Below are 22,959 nucleotides of genomic sequence, written 5' to 3' on the forward strand. Positions count from 1 at the left end.
ATTGTAAAAGCAAACAGTGGCACCCTGTGAAAAATCTATGTGTTTATAGCTGTGAAGGAACATTGGCTAGGCTGGAACAGGGGTTACCGTGAGGATGATGAGAAAGTAGAGAGTGTCTGGAAGAAGATAAAAATACTGCCAGCAAAATGCAAAAATACTCATGCCATAAGGCAGAGGGAAAAGGTAGATTGCATGTTTTTGGCAGTAATTTTTTGAAAGAAAGGCTGACCTTTCTGAGAGCTCACTGATCAATGTCAGGCATGGTTCTCAAGGCTTTGCCTAAGACTATTTCCCTTCCTGCCCGCACCCGCCCTGTGAGGTAGGGACTGTTACTTCCCTTATGTCACAAGTGAAGAAACTGTGGCCCAGAGAAGTTAATGCATTGACCCGTGGTGACACAGTAAGTGGCAAAGCTAAAAATAAAACAAAAGGCAAAAAAAAAAAAGAAAGAAAAGAAATTGCGCTTTTTTCTAGAAATTAACCCGATCAAATGAAAACAATTTGGTGATAGAACTATGAATTATTTTGTTTTAAATTTTTGCTATTATTTAATATTTAATTTTACTTTGAAATAAAGTAAAATTATTTTTTAAAAAATGGGGGGAAGGTGGTATGACAGTTTTTTTATTTTTTTAATGTAAAAATGTTTTAGAAGACATTTTATTTTTAATAATAATTTTTTATTATGTTATGTTAGTCACCATTTAGTATATCCTTAGTTTTTGATGCAGTGTGACAGTTTTTAAAACCTGTCCTCAAATCCTCCTCCTACTGAGAGGAGAGTTCTTTTGTTTCTTTGCTTTGGATCTGGGTGGGGCTTGTGAGGGCTCTGACCAGCCACATAGGAGAGCCACCATGCGTCTTTGGAGGCTAGGTCTCCCCTTTGGAGAAGCTTTTTCACGGGGACGCCAGCCACCATGGTGTACTAAGGTCCCAGCCAACAGGCAGCACTGACTGCCTGACTTCCGATGGTTCTAGCCCTCAGCCTTAGAATCTTCCAGCGGAGGCCCCAGGCATTGCTGATCAGAGACAAACTGCACCAGCTAGGTCATGTCCAAATATCTTACGCCCAGAATCTTGTGTGAACATACCAAATGTTTGGGGGTTTTTTGTTTGTTGTTGTTACTGTTTGGTTTGGGGTTTTTTGTTCCTAAAGTACCCAACAGATGGTCGGAGTGGGAGAGGACCTTCTCCAGTGATGGTTGTCAATTTAGGGTAGGTTTGCCCTTTATCTTATTGTTGTGCTCCCTTAGGCACTGAAGTGGCTTCACAGAATGACCTATGCCTCTAAGAATGCCTAAGGGGCGAAATGATCAAATCCAGGCAAAGCCAAAGGACAAAGTGCAGCTTACCCCTCGAAGCAGTGGGCAACCGTCAGGACCCACTTCTTGGCAATGAGGACACAGCCACAAATGTGTCCACTGGGTTCACTCTGCAGGGAACACTGCCATGGCCACCTTCCAGGGCGACTTGTCCGACCCCCAAGGATCCTCTTGTTCATTCGGGCAGCAGGGCGACGCCCACAGTCTACCAAGGAGCAGAAAAGACAGTGTGTGATTCACCGCCAAGCCCAGCGCCATCCTGGGATCTTTGCTGTTACGTGCAAGGTACTGTTTTTCCCCTGAGCCAACCCAGTTCCATTAAGTTCATATTCCATGGCTGTACCACTAATTCTCTCACCTTGTTTAGTACACAGAAGAGAAATCTTACTTCTGCTATGACAAGCCTGCCTAGATTTGGAAACATAAAATGGCATAATGTTAACTTACAGATTTATCATCCACTTCAAATACTTTACCAGTGAAAAGCAAGACACAGGTTCAACCGTTACCAGAGGTCACATTCTTTGAGTAACGATTATCTATGCTTCGTGCAGAAATTCTTGAGGCAGGGCTGTTGTCAAATATCACCTTGGAAACAAGGGTATATGGAGGATGTGTACCTTTTTTTTTTTTAGCTTATTTAATATCATCATGATATAATTTCACATGGGTGGGAAAAGAAACTACTGTTAGCAAAGTTTCCTACATCATCGTGGCTGGTGGCACTCCCCCAAAAGATTGACTCAAACCATGATTTTCAAAGTAGGGAGAGGAAGACGGGAGAATTGGGCTACTTCTTAGAATCTATGGTGGGAAAGGAGCATGTCAGATTTTTATGTTTACAGAGAGGGTGCTGGATGTCCAAAAGAAGCTGCAAATAGTTTGAGAGAAATAAAACATTGCTTCGAAAAGTTAGAGAACAGATAAAGGAACTAAATTTTTAGACTGGAAAAGAATCTTGACGAGACAGGAAGAAGGAGGGTTAAATTTATTCATGTAACTCTGGATGGTGGGGTCAGTAGAACTTAACAAGTAAGCTAGTTCAGGAAAGAAAGACCTTTCTAAAAATCATAGTTAATCTCTAAAGGTAAGAACATGGGCCATTTTAAACATCTATCAATGTGGCACACAAGAGAACTCATTTTAGGATGCATTAAATTTTAATCACAAAGTTCCCTTCCAACCACAAAGCATTTATTCACAGTATAAATTTTAAAAGCAAAAGACACTTTGGGACTGTCAAAAATACTGTGCTGCGCTTAGAATCCTAGACTTCTCAGGAAAAAAAAAACCAATCCCTAAATATGTCATGTCCACATTCTTTTTTGAGAATTTATTGTATTTTCATTTCTTGCTAAATCTGCATGCGGACATGTGTAATTATTTGCATCAATAAATTATATAACACAGAAAAAAGCTTTTTGCCTTCCCACAACCTAAAGTCTTGTCTCCTCCTTACTATCTTGTTCTCCTGAATTTCCAAGTATCTGAAATTCATTTTGTTTACTAGCTTATAGTCTCTCTGTTCACCTATACAGTGTAGGTTCCTTGAGACGAGGGCCCTTGTCGCCCCCATTCATTCCTATCTCCCCTCACAACCTAGCACTGAACTTGGCAGAGAAGAGATACTCCATAATCAGTTGTTATTTGTTAGATTCCAAAATCACAACTTGTATAAATGTGAGAAAACAGTAAAGACTATCTGTACCAATTTTACTTTATAGGAAATTGTGGTTATATAAGATCACAAATCTAGTTAGTAAGCCAGAAGGAGAACCAGTTCTGCCCGCTCCCAGTTTACAGTGAAATGCATGTATGTGTGTATGTGTGTATGTATGTATGTGTGCATGCATGTGTGTATTTGTGTATGTATGTCCGTATATATGTATGTGTATATGCATGTATGTGTATGTATGTGTGTATGTACGTGTATATATGTATGTGTATATGTATGTATGCGTGTATGTATGTGTGCATGCATGTGTGTATTTGCGTACGTACGTGTATATATGTATGTGTATATGTATGTATGCGTGTATGTATGTGTGCATGCATGTGTGTATGTGTGTATGTACGTGTATATGTGTATGTGTATATGTATGTATGCGTGTATGTATGTGTGCATGCATGTGTGTATTTGCGTACGTACGTGTATATATGTATGTGTATATGTATGTATGTGTGCATGCATGTGTGTATTTGCGTACGTACGTGTGTATATATGTATGTGTATATGTATGTATGTGTGCATGTATGTATGTGTGCATGCATGTGTGTATGTGTGTGTACGTGTATATATGTATGTGTATATGTATGTATGTATGCGTGTATGTATGTGTGCATGCATGTGTGTATTTGCGTATGTACGTGTGTATATATGTATGTGTATATGTATGTATGTGTGCATGCATGTGTGTATTTGCGTATGTACGTGTGTATATATGTATGTGTATATGTATGTATGTGTGCATGCACGTGTGTATTTGTGTATGTATGTGCATATATATGTATGTGTATGTGTGTATGTGTATGTATGTGTGCATTTATGTATGTATGTGTATTTGTGTATGTATGTGTGCATGCATGTGTGTATTTGTGTATGTACGTGTGTATATATGTATGTGTATATGTATGTATGTGTGTATGTATGTGTGCATTTATGTATGTATGTGTATTTGTGTATGTATGTGTGTATGCATGCGTGTATGTATATGTGTATGTGTGTATGTATTAAACCTGAAAGGGTTTTTCTGGCATCTGCAATTTGGGGAAACAAATCACGCTGCTGAAAGATTCAGGTCCTTGTTTTGAAGGAAGTACTTCAGAAATCTGGCTGCAGAGTTTGGTCTATGGGGAAATTTTCAAGACATTCTAAAGAGAAATGGTCTACCTTTCAATTTCTTCTTTGAAATTCTTAAGTGGTTTCTCTAGCACTTATTAAAAGCTTTGGAGTCAGATTAACTTGGTTTGAGTTGAGAGGCCACTGTGGGCTGTGAGTTTTGATCAAGTTATTTAAATATTCTGTAGCTATGACCCTATAATGTAACAAACACTAAATAAGTGTGAATTCCTTCAATTTCCCTCCGTATTCCCATATCCCCATCCATAGACAAGGAAGGCAGCCTTGTTCAAGGTGCCATGATTTTTTTAGGGAAAATTTCCAGAAGTATACTTTCAAGGCTACCTGATTATAGTTTCATTTTGTGTCAATTTTTTCTTCTCAGACTGCCCAAGTTTGACCAGTTCTCATTACTTCAATTCCCTGTTTAACTAGTTCCAGGTAGCATCTGTAGGAGCTGCAGATATGAGAATCTGCTTTGAATAGGATGTGAAAAAAACTCCAAAATTAGAACCTAAGTTCCTCTTCCTTCCCCATGAGAGTTTCTGTAATCATCATTAAAGAAACATGTAAATAGCAAAAGAAAAAATAATAAGAGAAAAAGAAGATAATAAGAGAAGAATAATAGGAGAAAAAAGGAGATAAAGCCAAACAATGTTGAAATATAAAGGCTATCACCATTCTATGGAAGTTCTTTATTGACGTGATAAATTTGGATGATTTTAAGTTAGAAACAGTGGGAGATCCCTGACAATAGACTCTTGCTCCCTAATCCACTCTACACAGCCCCTGTGCAAGGGGTCTTACCCTTTTACCAGCAGCTCATGCAAAGTGGTCCCATTGAGGCTCTCCCAGCTGGAGTGTAATGTCAGCCACAGCTGGTCTTGCTCCTGTTCCTGTACCAATTCGGTCACAGATGGTTCTCTAATATAAAGACAAATAACAACGACATATTCAAAGCACAATGATCTTTGACCAGGCAATATCATTCCTTAGCACTCATTGTCTTTCAAAAAGAAGCATTACATTATAAGCCAGTATTTCAAGAGCGGGATTTGTATTAGAAATTTGGCATGGAATGTGATCAGCAAGAGAGGAAGCTACTAGAAGTATATGAAAGCAATAAAGATCCAAATGGTTACAGCTATTTTAATCATTCTCTCTACTGACATGTATCTGAATGTTGTGAGGTGTTAGAATTCTAATGTATATGACGTAAAAGTTCCAATACCTAAAAACAAGAGCAACTTTGGGCGGGGATCACAAAAAGTAAAATAGAATTTATCTGCCCGGGATTTTTTTCCTCCTCTTTTCTTGCCCCATGTAATCCTGCATTGCAGCAATACCTTAAAGTAAATAAAATTAAAAAATATAGAAGTAAGTAAAGTAAATGGATGGTCACTGAGTGTCTTTGATTTGGACAGTATAAAATTATAATGACGTTTTTCAACATATGCAAAATCTTCATGCACTAAAAATTAGGGAAAACTCTGGAAGATAGAGATAGGAGTTAACATTTTTTTGCTCTTTACCCATATTCTTACTCAATTTGTACCTATACTTTCCTGTGAATGTCTCATTCAATCATTCAAATAAATACGGTTACACTGTATCCAAGATTTAAAGCCTTAGGTTTCAAAAGTATTCAGGTTTTGTGTAAAATATTCTATTCTAAACGAAATAATTGGTTCTTTTACGCAATCCATATCTGCAGAAAACTGTTTGGACTTTCATCACCTAATGCCCAAGGGTAGAAGAGGTGGAGGAATTAATTTAGATAGGAAGGAAGAGGGCTCCCTCCGAACCTGAAAGGAAACCGGTACTTTGCTGAAGTTGGAGGGGGGTAGAGAATTAAAATCAGATAGGCTCTATCTTTCTTTTCAAATAAAAGGTGAGCTCTTTCGATGAAAGTTGGGGGTGAGAGGGGTGCATGATGACGAGAAAAGTGACATGTATATGGACTTGTTCCCTGGTGGAATTGTTTGCAGAAACACATCAAAGATAAGTGAGATGAACGTAGAGGAAGGGAAGGAAAAATAAAATAAAATAAAATAAAATAAAATAAAATAAAATAAAATAAAATAAAATCAAAACAGAGAGGGAGGCAAACCATAAGAGACTCTTAACTATAGGGAACAATCTGAGGGTTGCTGGAGGGGAGGAGTGTGGGGGGATGGGTAACTGGGTGAGGGACATTAAGGAGGGCACTTGAGGCAATGAGCACTGGGTGTTATACGCACTGATGAATCACTAAATTCTACCCCTGCAACTAATAATACACTATAAGTTAACTAAATTGAATTTAAATAAAAAAATCTTTAAAAAGGCATCACACTGGGGCACCTGGGTGGCTCAGTCGTCAAGCGTCTGCCTTTGGCTCAGGGCGTGATCCTGGATCCCTGGGATCGAGCCCCACATCAGGCTCCTCCACTGGGAGCCTGCTTCTTCCTCTCCCACTCCCCCTGCCTGTGTTCTCTCTCTTGCTGGCTGTCTCTCTCTCAAATAAATAAATAAAATCTTTTAAAAAAATAAATAAATAAAAAATAAAAAGGCATCACATAGAATTACCTAAGAGAAAAACACGTTATTCATGTATTCAACTATATGCTTATAATCTAGATTTTGCTATCTTGTCAATGAGAGCAAATACCTGTTTATGACAAACACACTCCCAAAAAACCCAAAAAAAGATAAGTGAGAAGAATGGCACTTAGGGTTCAAATGAACGTGGAAATCCTGAACTTGTAGTAGCATCAAATTTGCAGGCTTAGTGACTTTCTTTTCCAATAACGGGATGCCATTTTTCCCAAAAAAAGGGGGGGGAGGAGGTGGAGGGCACAGGAAGGGAAGCGAAGTTAGACGCAGTGGCACTGAAGGAAAAATAAACATTACAGCTGATTATTATTTAAAAACTATTGTAATCTCATAATAAAAACAAAAGGAACCAAACGTTCCCCAAATCCTGTTACTTTTAAAAAGAGGAAAGCCCTCTAAAGAGAACACTTGATGACAAAGAGCCAAAGAAAAAAACAAAGCAAAGCTCTTAATAATGAATGGATTCTAATCATTTGATTTTCCAACAGAGAGCATGAACCCTGACCACACTTTAAGAAGAATTCCACAAAACCGAAATTTATTTAGGAACTTGAATGAACTGTGGGATGACTGAAGACTTCGCAAAACCTACTGCAAAATGAGTTTTGTTTTCCTTGACCAAAGTGAGAGTCTGGCTTTCCACCCATCTCAGAAGTTCTGGATGTGGAGGCACAGGCGAGAGGAAAGCTGTTGGAAGTCAGACAGAGTCACAAACGCCACTGACGGTGTTTCTCCTGATACCTGCATCCTAAGAATTCCTTTCTGCAGTCGAACAACTTGAGGGCCTCCTAAATCCAGGCATTTATGGCCAAAAGCCAAAGGAAGAGAAACTTCAGATTTGTTAATTAAGTCATTCTTTAGGGGGGTGTTTATCGGGCAAAAGGGACACGCACAAGGAGGTCTCTTTCAGCATAGGATTTGCACGATGGTGGATAGAAAAATCATGGCAAAGGACACTTCAGTCTTTCAACCCACAAGGCACCTTCAGTTGCCCTGGGAAAGGTCTCCACAGAGCACTGCACCTGGGATGTTTCTGCATTTCATTCATTAACCTCCAACAAGAAAGGCAATTTAGTCTGAATCTCTCAGTTATATCAAGTGGAAAATACAAGAAATTCATCATCAAGAAGAGAGGAATGTCATTAGAAAAATTAGTTTTCCATGAAATTCTTAAGCACTAGAATGCTTCTCATGCACAAAAATAAATCTTTTCAGCACCAGAAATGCCATCCTATGGCTTATTAAAAAAATATCAGTGATTCCATATGGTTCTATTTCTGCCATCATACAGAATCAGAGCGTCTGTGTGATTTCATTTTTTCTTATTTTTTCCTTAAATAATTTTTAAGGTTAGAAAAGTAATACTTATATGTGGAAAAAATAACTAAAATTATACAATGAAAAAATATTCTTCACATCTCAAATGTGTAGAAACGGCCACTGTAAATAGCATTTGAGAGGATCTTTGCCAAGCTCTAGCTGTAATTCGTGTATACATACTCTTTTTTTTTTTTAGTCTATACACATTGTTCTGTGTTGTATTGATATATTTTTACTTAGTGATTTATCTTGGAAGTCTTTCCATAATAATAGTGGACACTTGTGAACTGCACTGAAAGACAAACTCATTTCCTCATATTTAATCTTCTCAACAATGTTGGAAAGTAGGCATTATTAGTTCCTATTTTGAAGATGAAAACATTGAGGCAAAAAGAGAATAAGTAACTTTCCCAAGGTCACACAGTGAGTAGACGGTCTGTGGTCTGAGGCCAGAGTACCACTCCTACCACTTTGAACACCACATGGTCCCCCTTCATTAGCAGCACAAGTCCTGTTCCTTCGACAGCTGCCGGCTGTTACTATTACGTGGCCGTGCGTGTACTTACTTAGCCAACCCACTACTGATGTACACGTAGGTTGCTTCCAATTTTTGTTATAACAAAAAAGCAGCAGTTAACACTCTTAACTGTTCACCTTTTCCCTACATGCACAATTTCCTAGAAACAAAAATAATTTCCTAGAAATAAAAGCGTCAAATCAAAATTTAAATTTTTGATTGTTTGAATTTTCCCTTGAAAGAGTAATGCCAATTTACACATCATCAAGAAGATACGTGTGTATGTGCTTTTTAATTTTTATAACTATGTGGATAATGTAAATAGTGCTATGAAAATGTATCTGGAACTTAGCTGCTCAAATTTTGTTTGACAACTGGTAATGCATTTGACGTATCTTTTTCCATATTTTATCAAATTCAAGAAATCCTGTTGGGTAGAGAGCAAAGGAGCAAAAAAAAAAAAAAACAGTTTAGCAGTGATTAGGCATCAAAGTCACTGTATCCTGAAAACGTGTGTGCAGGCGTGATGTGAGGAGCGCCGGGTGTCACACACTTGACCTCTACTTCTGAAACTGACGGTGTACTATATGTTGGCTAGTTGAATTTAAATAAATAAATAAACAGGTAAATAAATAAATAGACAAGTCCAACTGGGAAGGAAAAAAAAGTGTGTGCAGGGAATATAATCGGACCTAAGTGCTTCTACAGCCACAGCGAAATCATCTACAGAGAAGGACATGAAGAACAGTCTACTCCAGCCCCTCATCTGACAGCCTGAGAAAACCGAGACACAGGCACAGACCCATCCCAAACATTGTGGGGCAAGCATTTGTGAGTAAGGGTACAAAGGGAGGCCCACATACCCTATGTCTACATATGTTAGATGTTATAAACCGAGTTAACAAGTTGTTAAAGAAAATGTATTCTAATCTTCCCATCCTGACAAACGTACCTTTGAGGTTCAAATATAGGATTTTGGATTCCTTGGAACAGTGGTTTTCTAACGTTGGTATTCATCAGAATCCCCCAGAGGGCCTGTTACTGCAAAGCTCGTTGGCCCCATCCCCCGATTCCCTGATTCGCTAAGTCTGAGATCGGGCCCCCAAAGCAACCCTTCTCACAAGATCCCACGTGCTGCTGCTGGTCTGGGACAAGACTCTGAAAACCTTGCTCTAGATCGTGGACCAGGCTCCAGGTGGGCATAACTCCTTGGTGGAAGGCTCCTTGCCCCACCGGGTGAGGCAAGGCTCGGGAGGAAGGCCAGAGCGGCCCCTCTAAATCCGGGTTTCTCATCCTTGGCACTACTGACATTTTACACCAGGTAATTATTTCCTGGGTGGGGCTGTCGTGTGCTCCGTAGGACAATCAGCGTCACCCCGACTTCTACCCACTAGATGCTAGTAGCCACCCCACCCCTCCTGCGCTGATAATTAAAAAGGCCTTGTGGACATTTCCAAATGCCCCCTACTGGGCAAAGTTAAGCCTGGGGGAGAACCACTGCTCTAACTCATGAAACCCAAGGCAAGGCCCCTCTGAGCTGGGTCGATAGGCTATACTACACAGAAAAGCAAAAGGGTTTCCAGATTTGCTTCCTGAATTGTGTGGCCATAAGACACATATAAAAAAATGTTTAATTCTTCCTCTGTCCCGGAAATGAGAACTTATCCAGAATTCTAAACATCCTGATATTCTGAAAGGAAGGAGATATATATATATATATATATATATATATATATATATATATATATATATATATATATCAAGGCTTAGGTGAGCAACCAGGTCTCTAGACAGTTTGACCTATCCTTGTTCTACTCTCAGGACACTCAGTATTTAGTAATAGGACACTTAACACTTGTGTTATCATCATGTTGGGGTTGCTGACTTATAAATGAAGGTCAGCACAAATGCCCAGAAACCAAGGGCTTCTTTCCTTCTGGCAGCAAGAGAACAGGGCAGGAATTACCTAGAAATGTTACCCATTTCAGGGGAAGGACAAAGTTTGTCCTATCATGGTTATTGCTGGGGGAAAATAATCTGAGTTTTCAACCGCAGTATTAGCAGTTAGTCTTGAAATATAAATGCCTAGTATAAATGCCAAGATACACTATTCGCTATTCTAAACACCTCGTTCAGAATTTGGAACATTTCCACTAAACATTTAGCTATCTGAATTCAGAAATATTTTCTTGAATCCTGTCATATTATTATCTGTTTGGTTCCTATAGACATGTTAATATTAAAAGCTAAATTATTTTGTCAAGTAGAAGGGTGACCTGGAAATTTTGACAAAAAGGCACAAGAGGTTTCAAACAAAACATGAATGAAACTACTATAGAACCATTTGCCTGGTTTGATAGCTCAGCTTACGTTTGATAGAGAAAAACTCTCACCAATAGAGATGTTTAAAGCAGAGCATAAAGTCTGCGTTAATTTTTCCAGTAAACCTAGTATTTTTTTAAAGATTGTATTTGTTTATTGTCAGAGGGAGAGAGCACAAGCAGGGGGAGCTGCAGGCAGAGGGAGAAGCAGGCTCCCTGCTGAGCAAGGAGCTCGATGCGATGCGAGCCTCAATCCAAGGACCCTGGGATTATGACCTGTCGAAGGCAGACGCTTAACCAATTGAGCCACCCAGGCGTCCAGTAAGCCTAGTGTTTTTAAAAATATTTTTACTGAAATCCTAACTGAGAACATATGATTTTATTCATTTGTCTGTCTCAGAGGTAGAGTATAAGAACTGTATTAGGCAATTACGTATAGGTATAAGTGACAAAAACTATCTCAAAGCAAAGAGGGAAAAGTTATGAAATTAAATGAAATCACAGTATTGATATTTCATAAAATTAAAAAATCAATGACACTAGGTGTTCTATATTGATCTAAAATAATAAAATTATAACATGAATTAAAATATAAATTTATAAAATAAAACTATTAAATACACATTATCATTCTAGTATAAATTAGAAAATAAAATTAATAAAAATAAAGTAGTATTTAAAATAAACATTTCATTAAAAGTGAAAAAAATTAGCCAATCATAAAAATTTTAAATTAAAATGTCATTTGATCATTTTTAAAATTCAACCTCATAAAGCAAACTGAGTAAATGGTATCAAGTTGAAAGTATACTTTTAAGCAAAAATGTCTACTTCTTTCAGAATCTATACCAGCTCAACTATTTCCTTTGGGCTATTTTATGTTCAAAAAATTCCATTGCTTTTTTTTTTTTTTAATGTTAGTCACCATACAGTATATCCCCGGTTTTTGATGTAAAGTTCGATGATTCATTAGTTGCGTATATTTTGAAAATTTGTAGAAAACCTTTTGGAATAATTTTTAAAATTATTTTTAAGAAAATATTTTATTGACTCAACATTTTATTGACAGCAACTGTGCTCAGTTTCAAAGAAAGTGTTTCCTGTTTGTCTTCACCTTCAGCTGATTGATAAAAAAGTAGAGATTTCCAGTTTCAACTACAATATGCCATTTTTTTTATTCCACTGGTTCAGAAAGACTGTGAACCAGAGTAGAATTAATTTTTCTACTGAAGTCTTGCTTTGTCAATTGCCCACTTCTTCCACTTCTTGAAAACTATAGAAGTATAGAAAATACACCTTTATTCAATTAAGACAAACTATGACTCTTGATATAAGATAAAATAATTCAAACTTCAGGGATTTAAAAAATATATATACATATATACTTCATGTATATATTCAGTTAATAGTTTTACACAAACAAAAAAATTCAGGATTTTAGCACCCAAAATAGCACTGGAATATCTCAAGTATCAAAAGCTAGAAATGTAATCAATCACTAAAGGAATGTCGATGGTCCTCAGGATGGCAGGTGCCAGGGAAACAAGTGTCCTCAGGACCCTCCATCTCTCATCTCCACTTCTTCTGTGAGAGGAAGAAGGAGGTGACGGGAGGGTGGTTTTATTGTCTCCAACTGACTTTTCCACAAACCAGGGGACAGACTACTTGCCCTTCTTAATCAAATCCATTCATCTTTGTGACCAAAAAGGAAACAAGTCTTCTCTCCCAGCTCCACCTAAAATAAATCTTGTTGAGGGACTTTAAGTACCCAAAATCCAACCGCTGTGACCTGGAAGTGAAGTCCTTTGTTTGGTTCAGTTTTGGTTAGGTAGCTACCCTCAACCAGTCACTGAGGCCAAGAAGAGTGGGTCATGTACAAAGATGGCCGCTCCCATTAGGATCCCAAGGATAGAATGGGGAGTGGAGCAAGTCACTAAGGGGAAGGGATACAAGGAAGCAACATAATAAATGTCTGCTACAAGTGACTTTGACATTTTTTAGTTAAAAAGATTATTGTACCTCAGAATCAAGATTCTACATGTTCCTTTGTTAGTTTTTGGAAGATATAGGAAGGGTAAAAGATTGAATGGAAATTAGATTTGAATTTTGTTTCCCTTGCCTCCAGTGATGTGTCTAGTAAGCAGTTGCTGTGGCCGAGGTTGAAGAGGTTGTTGCCTGTGTTCTTGTCTAGGATTTTGATGGTTTTCTGTCTCACATTTAGGTCTTTCATCCATATTTTTGTGTATGGTATAAGAAAGGTGCCGGGAATGGCCAGCAATCTCTGTACCGATGGATGAAAGATTACTCCAAACTTTGTTGTGAAAGAGAGGAGAAGGCAAGGGGATCAATGCTCAAAGACGAAGACCCTTTGCCCTTTTTTGCTCCCGCTTTTACTGGTCCTTCAGGATAATCACAAATCCTTATAAAGTAGTATTTAAAATAAACATTTCACTGTTTCGCAAGCACATGATGTGTGATAAGGGGTCTACTGGAACTAGGAGGATCTGTTTACAGGAAAGATATGATATGCTAATCTGCATGTTCTACGAGTTCTGCTGAATGTAGACTAAGGGACATTGCATACATCTTAGATCACAGGGCCGCTGTTTGGGCTAAGAAAGCTTTGGGGAAGGCAACTCCCTGCAGCATTCCTAGGGCAGAGTGGTCACGCAGGCCTCGGCATTCCAAAGGCCTACACCCTTTTCCAAAAACTTCCCCGCCCCCAGTGGCCTCTGTGTTACATTTTAGCAAGCCAGGTATTAGGGCTGCTTTCATGCTCTACATTAACCCCAACAGAAAGGGGTCCAGTTTCATTCTCCTGCATGTTGCTGTCCAGTTTTCCTAACACCATTTGTTAAAGAGACTGTCTTTTTTCTGGGGCACCTGGGTGGCTCAGTCATTGGGTGTCTGCCTTAGGCTCAGAGCATGGTCCTGGCATTGTGGGATCGAGCCCCGCATCAGGCTCCTCCACTGGGAGCCTGCTGCTTCCTCTCCCAATACCCCTGCTTGTGTTCCCTCTCTCTCTGGCTGTCTCTCTCTCTGTCAAATAAATAAATAAATAAATAAAATCTTTAAAAAAAAAAAAAGAGACTGTCTTTTTTCCATTGGATAGTCTTTCCCACTTTGTCAAAGATTAGTTGACCACACAGTTGTGGGTCCATTTCTGGGTTTTCTATTCTGGTCCATTGATCCGTGTGTCTGGATTTATGCCAGTACCATACTGTTTTGATCACTACTTTGTAATAGAGCTTGAAGTCCGGAATCGTGATTCTTCCAGTTTCGCTTTTTTTTTTCAGGATTGCTTTGGCTATTCAGGGTCTTTTTTGGTTCCGTACAAATTTTAGGCAAGGGAAACCAAAGCAACTATTGGGACCTCATCAAGATAAAAAGTTTCTGCACAGAGAAGGAAATAATCAACAAAACTAAAAGGCAGCCAACGGAATGGGAGAAGATAGTTGCAAATGACATATCTGATAAAGGGTTAGTATCCAAAATATATAAAGAACTTCTCAAACTGAACACCCAAAAACCAAATAATCCGGTTAAGAAATGGGCAGAAGACCTAAGACCTGGACAGGCATTTTTCCAAAGACGACATCCAGACGGCTAACAGACACATGAAAGATGCTCAACATCACTCGGCATCAGGGAAATACAAATCAAAACCACGATGAGATGCCACCTCGCACCTGTCAGAATGGCTAAAATGAACAACACAGGAAACAACAGATGTTGGTGAGGATGTGGAGAAAGGAGAACCTTCTTATGCTGTGGGTGGGAAGGCAAACTGGTGCAGCCACTCTGGAAGACAGTATGGAGGCTCCTCAAACAGTTGAAAATAGAGCTACCCTACGACCCAGCAGCTGCACTACTAAGCATTTACCCAAAGGATACAAAACTTCTTATTTGAAGGGGCACATGCACCCTGATGTTTACAGCAGCATTATCTATAGTAGCAAAACTATGGAAAGAGCCAAAATGTCCATTGACTGATGAATGGATAAAGAAGATGTGTGTGTGTGTGTGTGTGTGTGTATGCAATACTACTCAACCATCAAAAAGAAAGAAATCTTGCCATTTACAACAACGTAGATGGAGCTAGAGTGTATTATGCTAAGTGAAATAAGTCAGTCAGAGAAAGACAAATACCATATGATTTCACTCATACGTGGAATTTAAGAAACAAAACAGATGAACATATGGAAAGGTGGAAGAGAGAGAGAGAGAGAGGGAAACAAACCATAAGAGACTCTTAAGGACAGAGAACAAACTGAGGGTTACAGAGAGAGGTGGGTAGGGGATGGACTAAATGGGTGATGGGGATTAAGGAGGGCTCTTGTGATGAGCACTGGGTATTATATGTAAGTGATGAATCACTAAATTCTACTCCTGAAACCAATATTACACTATATATTAACTAACTAAAATTTAAATAAAAATTTGAAGAAAAATATTAGGTTTGACTTATGTTTATCAAAGAAACACTGGGTCAATCAGTGATTGTTGAAGCTGATATTGCTATAAAGTGAGTTGGATCTCAGAAGGAACATTACCCGGGCAGAATTGAAACAAACGATGCAGTCAGACGCAAAAAGGACAAAACTGATGACGATGGGGTTAATAAGGTAGAATGGAAAGGGAGAAAACACAATGGTGTTGTATTTGGCAGAGTTCCTTCCTCAAGCAGCTATTATTTTAGTGAGCGGAACAAATTACAAACATGTTAAAAATAATTCCTGATACTGCGCTTTGAAGAAAACAAAAGAAGCAGAGACTTGGTGAGGGTGAAAGCTGCTTCGATTAGGGTTGCCAACGACCTTTTTAAGTCACTGATGTACGAGCTGAGACATGAACGATGAGATGGAGGGGATCATGTGAAAGGCTACAGATCAACATTCCAAGCAGAAGCAGCACCGAGGGCAAAGCCCGTGAGCTGGAAATAAGCTTGCAGTTTGAACATCAGTAATAAAGTCAGTGTGTCTAAAGTTCAGCAGATAAGTAGAGAATGCTAGGAAAGAGAGGAGGCAGGGGCCAGTATCTTACAGGCCAGAGTAAGAAACTGGATTTTGAGCCCAAACTGTATAAATAATAAGAAAAGACCAGTGGGTCTGCCATGCAGATAATGTCATGGCTGACCCACAGTCCTGCCTTGGAGGTAACAGCAAGCCAGACCTCAGCAGGTTTGAAGACAATATGCAAAATATATCAGATCTAAAGTTAGTCATCACCAGGAGTCTCCTGGTATAAGTTTCAAAACAAGTAAGCTGCCATATAAGGACTTCTAACAAAAATAGCACAGGCCTCTTGGGTCAGTTCCTGATGGACCGTCCAAGTTGTAAATCATGTTCTTAATTTCCCAGGACTCACTACTCATATTCATGTCCAATGGCAATGCTATAATCATTATGATGACTGGGGAATCCAAGGCTCCCAGAGACATTATGGAGATTGATTCTCCCCATTCTAGAATCTTCCTGTTCACATCAGCCCCAGTATTTTTGGCTAAAAGCTGTGTCTTGACAGTACTTCATTCTGGAGAACCATCTTTGATTTTAAAAATCAGGATACGAATCTCTTTTTCAATGATAAACTTTTTACCACAAAATGGAATGTAAGAGAGTAGAAAACCAATCTGAATAATTCAGGATCCCACATAGTTCTGTTCTAGTTAGTAACGGTGAATTTCTCTACACCACTGAGAGGTTTCCTTTTAATTCCATAAAATATTCATTAACTCAACTGACACAGTTTGAGATTCAGTTTGCTAACAAATATCCAAACTCTTGGCAGAGCCTGCTGTTAGTGATCATATGGAAATGCCTTTGGAACAACTGAGAGACTTACCTTGCTTTGTTTATTTAAGCCTCATACCCAGTAGTCTCATGAAAACTTAAAAAACACTTTTACTCCCTTTAGGATATAGCACTTTTTCAGGAAAATGATTCTTCTTCCTCACCCCAGAATAGCACGTTCCAGGGACCTGTACAGCCACACACTGGACTCTGTGATTTTCTTCCCACCCAGGCAGTCACTTAACCAGCAGCTTCTTGGAAATGTGTCGGATTTAGTTCCTTGTGCCCAAGCTACATGTCTGCCAGAAAAACTGTGAAGCCTCCGTGTGAAAGAAATTAACACTCTTGGGATTCGCTTCAGCTAACTTATACTTAGGATATGCCAAGCATCTAGTTATTACTATAACTGGCTTTTCAAAAAGTGAAAAACACTTCTATTGTTGGCCTGCATGATGACTTTTCCCCACTGCTGCACCTCCCCACTACTTTCTACTTAGAAGTGCCACAATGATGGGGCACCTGGGTGGCACAGCGGTTAGGCGTCTGCCTTCAGCTCAGGGCGTGATCCCGGCGTTATGGGATCGAGCCCCACATCAGGCTCCTCTGCTATGAGCCTGCTTCTTCCTCTCCCACTCCCCCTGCTTGTGTTCCCTCTCTCGCTGGCTGTCTCTATCTCTGTTGAATAAATAAATAAAATCTTTAAAAAAAAAAAAGTGCCACAATGATAAGATCATGAGGTGGTCCAGTATTAAGACATGCCACAAAAATCTCATGGAAAGCAATACTAAAGGGGATTTATGTGTAAGAAGCTGGCTGGCCACATCAATCAGGTCATGTTTATTGAATAACTGGGTGCCGTTGGGGATCTACTCGTCACACCCAAGAGGCCCTTTGCCTTTGCTTGGACTTGCGTCCTGGCACCGTATTTTTCTGTGACCTAGCAAAGTTTCTTGATCTATGCCTTAATTTTCTCACATGTAACGTAGAAATAGCAACACTAGATCATTACAGGATTATAATGTGGACAAATTGAGTTAATACCTATCAAGGACTTGGAGCAGCCTGGCACGCATTTAAGATTAGCCAGTACAAGGGGCTCCTGGGTGGCTCAGTCGTTAAGCGTCTGCCTTCGGCTCAGGGCGTGATCCCAGAGTCCTGGGATTGAGCCCCGCATCGGGCTCCCTGCTCCACTGGGAGCCTGCTTCTTCCTCTCCCACTCCCCCTGCCTGTGTTCCCTCTCTTGCTGGCTGTATCTCTCTCTCTGTCAAATAAATAAATAAAATCTTTAAAAAATATATTTAAAAAAAAGATTAGCCAGTACTACTTTGTATAACCTTTCTGGGAAATAAAGAATAAAAAAATAAAAGTGATATATGGCATTGTAGTATTAAGAGAGAAATTGTGTAATACTAATTTTTATGTACCACAGGAAGTTCAGAGGGAAAAAACATCATGCAGATGAGAAAGTCCTCACAGAAGTCATAGGGCTTGAGTGAGGCTTGAGGATTTGGAAGGAAATGTATGGACATTTATGGACAAAGAGGCAGAAGCAGGAAGGAATGTGCCCATGGAACACGGATAAAGGATAATCCAGTCTTGAAAGAGAAGGAGCATATAAAAGGGATATGAAGTTAAAGAAAGATAAACGAGTTCATGGTGAACCCACGAATTGGGGAAAATAATCCAAACTTATTTGATTAAAAAGAACAGGTGGAATGAAAGAAGAGTTTTGACAGAAATGATTTATTTTTCCTTAGTCTATTCAAGCTTCTGAGAAATTACCATAGACTGGGTAGCTCACAGCCAACCGAAATTTATTTCCCACAGTTCTGGAGGTTGAGAAATCCAAGATCAAGGTCCTGGGGGATTTGGTGTGTCTGGTAAAAGCCCACTTCCTCATTTATAGACCTCCGTCTTCTTGCTGTGTCTTCACATGGTAGAAGGGGTGAGGGAGCTCTCTGGGGTCTCTTTTACAAGGATACCAATCCCATTCATGGGGGCTCCACACTCATGACCTAACCACTTCCCAAAGGCCCCACCTCCTAATATCCTCACATTTGAGATTAAGAATTAACATATGAATTTGGAGGAACAAAAACATTCAATAGCAATTGAACATGATGTTCCTACTCTGGCAGGTCTCTTAATAATTTATCCATGGGATACTGATTGCTTCTAGGAAATGGAGCCACTAAACACCTCCTAACCCTACTTCCCCCACCAACCACTGCTCACATTTCTTTGCTCCTCTTTGCAACAAAATCCCTCCAAAAAGTTCTATACTATCTTTTGTTTCTCTCTTTTCACTATCTCTTATGCTGCTTTTGCCCCACTCACTCCACTAAAACTGTCATGTAAATGACATGCACATTGCTGAAACCAACAGTTTTCAGTCCTCATTTTACTTGACTTCTCAGCAATTTTTGATATATTTGACCATTGTCTTGCCTTGATTCACTTTCTTCCCGTGGTTTCCAGAATATCACATCCTCCTACCCTACTGGTTGTCCTCTCTCATCTCCTTTGGCTTTACAACTTCTCTTTTACCCTTTTAAGATTAGGGCTTGGCCCTTGGTCTTCTTATGTTCTATTTCTAAACTTATTCTCTTGGTTATGTCACCAGTCCCATAAATCTGTATCATCTGTATCCAAGTGACTTCAAATACACAGCTCCAGTTCAGACTTCACTAATAAAGTCCAGACCTGAGCCTTATAAGCATATCCATTTGGATGTCTAGTAGACATCTGAAAATTAACATGTCCAAAACAGAACTGGTCTTTCTCCCCAGACATGCTTCATCTGCAGTATTCCCCAAGTCAGTTTACGACAATACCGTCTTTCCAGTGGCTCAACCCAAAAACCTTTCAGTCATTCTTGACTCTTCTCAATCCCCAGTTAACATCCAATCTGTCAGGAAGTCCTATTGGCTCTACTTTTAAAATATATTCAGAATCAAACCACTTATCGCCATGTTCTCTGCTACCATTCTGATCTGAGTCACCAAAATGTCTCACCTGGATTACTTCGATGGCCTCCTAACTAATATTCCTGCTCCTACCCTTGCCTTTCTATAGTATATTCTCAATAACAACCAGAATGACCTGTTTCAGTCAGATAATGGCTATAATAAAAAGTGAATAATAACAAGTGTTGACAAGGATATGGAGAAATCGGAACCATCATGCAGTGCTGGTGCAGCCCTTTTGGAAAACAGTTTGGCAGTACCTCAAAAATTAAAAATTTGACCTAGTAATTCTAGTCCTAAGTATATACTCAAGAGAAACTGATAACATATGTTCACACAAAAACTTGCACATGAATGTTTTAGTAACATTTTCATAAGAGCCAAAAAATGGAAACAACTCAACTATCCATCAATTGATAAATGGATCTTCGAAGTGTGGATTTGCCTATGCAATGGAATATGACATATTCAGCCATAAACAGGAATGGAGCGCTGATACATACGAAAACATGGATGACCCTTGAAAACATTATACTAAGTGAAAGAAACCAGACAAAAAGGGTATATGATTATATGATTCTGTTTTTATGAAATGTGCACAATGGGCAAGTCCCTACAGAAAGTAAATTAGTGTTTTTCATGGGTTTGGGGAGAAAGAGTGGGGAGGGATTGCAAAGAGGCATGGGGTTTCTTTTCCAAGTTGAAAAGGTTAAGGAATTAGACAGTGGTGATGATTGTACAACATTATGAATATATTAAAAATAATTGAATTGTATACTTTTAAAGAGTGAATTTCATGGTATGTGAATTACATTGTAATTAAAAAAAAAAGACCACAAGATTTTGAGCATATTTTCTATGGTTTACTTGCATAGGACCAGCAATCTGGGCTAATTTACCACTACAGAGGATTAGTCTGTCTTTGAGCTTCATGGAAGTCCATCAATAAGTCAACCATCCTTACATGACAAATGAAATCTGAAGTTGGAAGCTTTTTCCTGGGAGTACACTTAAGGAAAAAAAAATCCAATGTAAATCCTTATATCAGGGACTCTTAGGTAATATAATTGAGGCCATCTTTGCGGTTTTGCCCAAGACAAAAAAACATTCTTTGGAAGGATGTTGCTTCTATTGATCAACTCTAAAAGATTAAGTCATAAAATCAATTTGCGACTAACCCCGTGAAGGAATTTTTACCAAAACAGAACAGCCTATTTCCAGATGATCTGGTTTTATATAGAGATAAAACTTACGAAGCCAAGAGACACAAAGAATCACAGTTCCTTAGACCAACTTCCTCAAATACCAGATGTCTCAACCAGCATTTGGCAAGTATTAGAGGGCATTCTGTATTTGTATTGTTGATTAAATAAATGTCCATGTGTTTTTAATATTGGACGTGTAGGTAGCAAAGTCAATATACTGTCATGAGAACTTAGGAGTTGATTTATATCCTTGTCTAATCAAATTAGTCATCATACTTCCAGGCTGGGGTAAACTCAAGATATCTGCAGATGAATAATGAATCATGGAACACTACATCAAAAACTAAGGATATACTGTATGGTGACTAACATAATAAAAAATTATTACAAAAAAAAAAGATATCTGCAGATGGGGGCAAAAAGTTTTTCAGATTCAGCAAAGAACTCTAAATCTTCTCATTTGGGCAAGCACTTTGTTGAGAGCTGAGCATTTCTACCATTAGACGTGGAAGGCATAATTTGGGTCTGAACAACTCCAAGTGCAGGTATTTTTTAATCAACTGCCCCTATCATGAAAGCATTTCAATAGAAGCCCTGCAACACATGTAATTCGGTATAGACCTGCATTTTTTATGAACTAGCTCCAAAATGGACCCTCCCCCTCATTTGGAGTTAAAGTAAATTAGTTTGGAAACTATATTACAATGCTTTTCTCTAGAAATGTTTACTGAATTAATAAATGAATGATTAAATAAATGTATATTATAGTATCAAGATAATACTAGAATTAAATATTTTTCTTATATACTTTTAATCGGTAGGACATGTACTATGCCCTACATGAACCATTCTCAGATGACAAAAAATCTGGAAGTTTTTTCCAACTTTGTGTTTCAGATTGTTTCCTCATGTGTCTTCCTCACTGCATTAAAAGTTCTCAGATGATGTTATTTACTTTTGCATCCTACACACAATGCCTACTCCAGGTCAAGACCCATCAGCAGATACTTAAGAAACCAATAGGAAAGAGATACTGAACAGAACTAGTTGGAGTTGTGTTTTAAATTTCAGGTTTCTGATGTGGCATATTATGAAGGTACAAAGACAGTCACTCCACTCCAGAAGCTAAAGGAGGACTGCTATTCCCTTTACCCTCCCTCTGGCAGCTGGACTGTAGGTCAATAACAAGTCACGGATAGACAGACTCTTCTGTAGGGACTCTGAATCTGGAGGAAATGACTCAAGGTGCAGGGTTACTTAGAGTTTGAGGCATTAGTGGCAGAATTGTGAATTTGCAGCACAGCAGCTGATCTCCAGAGACAGTGGTAACAGAGCAGATTCCTACTACAGACATTAATGCTCACCTTGCCCATTATCTTGGTTCCTGCCCCAGCCTGGCTCTCCAGATTTCTGTCAATTCATGAGCCACCCAAGTAAACTGAAGAGTAAACTTGAAGGCAATCAAAAAGTACAAAAATACTAAGATTACCCTTCCTACTCATTTCCTGGGAAGACTTTTCACTACTTACACATTAACTCAGGCAAATTATGGTTATGGTTTTCCAGCCACACTGCTCTCTCAGATTTTCCTAGCCTTTCTGTGAAATAAAGTTCTCTTTAAAAAAAAAATCTAAATGTCCTTTCAGATTTTAAATGTCTAATATATTGAAATAACATTTTCCCACTTTTTTAAGGAAATGGAGTGACTAAAGTAAGAAATTTTTTAAAAATCCAATACTCATACAATAGCCAAAGCTGGAAACCATCAAAATGTCCATCATTACATGAACAGATTTAAAAATGTGGTGTGTCCATGCAATGGAATATTTTCCAGCCATGAACAGGAATGAAGTGCTGGTCCACAGTTGCATGAAAACATTATGCTAAGTGAAAGAAGCCAGATAATGGAGATGGTTGCACAGCTTTGTGAATATACTAAATGCCACTGAATTTGCACTTTAAAATGGTTAAGATGCTGAGTTTTTCTGTTATGTGTATTTCATCACAATAAAAAAATGTAAATCCAATATGCAAAAAAAAAAAAAAAAAGAAGAAATATCAAGGAGAACATTTAAAATAAGA

General features: G+C 38.7%; 1 protein-coding gene across 5 annotated transcripts in view; it reads right to left on the minus strand.

Moving 5' to 3' along the window:
* The window catches only part of CORIN (corin, serine peptidase), a 228,265-nt gene that overhangs the window by 16,091 nt on the left and 189,215 nt on the right, over positions 1-22,959 (minus strand). For all 5 annotated transcript variants that reach the window (XM_057309874.1, XM_057309875.1, XM_057309873.1 and 2 more), the window contains 3 exons: positions 4,969-5,085; positions 1,681-1,730; positions 1,353-1,527 (listed from right to left, as the gene is read on the minus strand). In XM_057309874.1, the coding sequence (XP_057165857.1) occupies positions 1,353-1,527; positions 1,681-1,730; positions 4,969-5,085 (342 nt within the window). The remainder of the gene's footprint in view (positions 1-1,352; positions 1,528-1,680; positions 1,731-4,968; positions 5,086-22,959) is intronic.

Source organism: Ursus arctos, unplaced genomic scaffold, assembly GCF_023065955.2.
Source record: "Ursus arctos isolate Adak ecotype North America unplaced genomic scaffold, UrsArc2.0 scaffold_9, whole genome shotgun sequence".
Taxonomy (NCBI): domain Eukaryota; kingdom Metazoa; phylum Chordata; class Mammalia; order Carnivora; family Ursidae; genus Ursus; species Ursus arctos.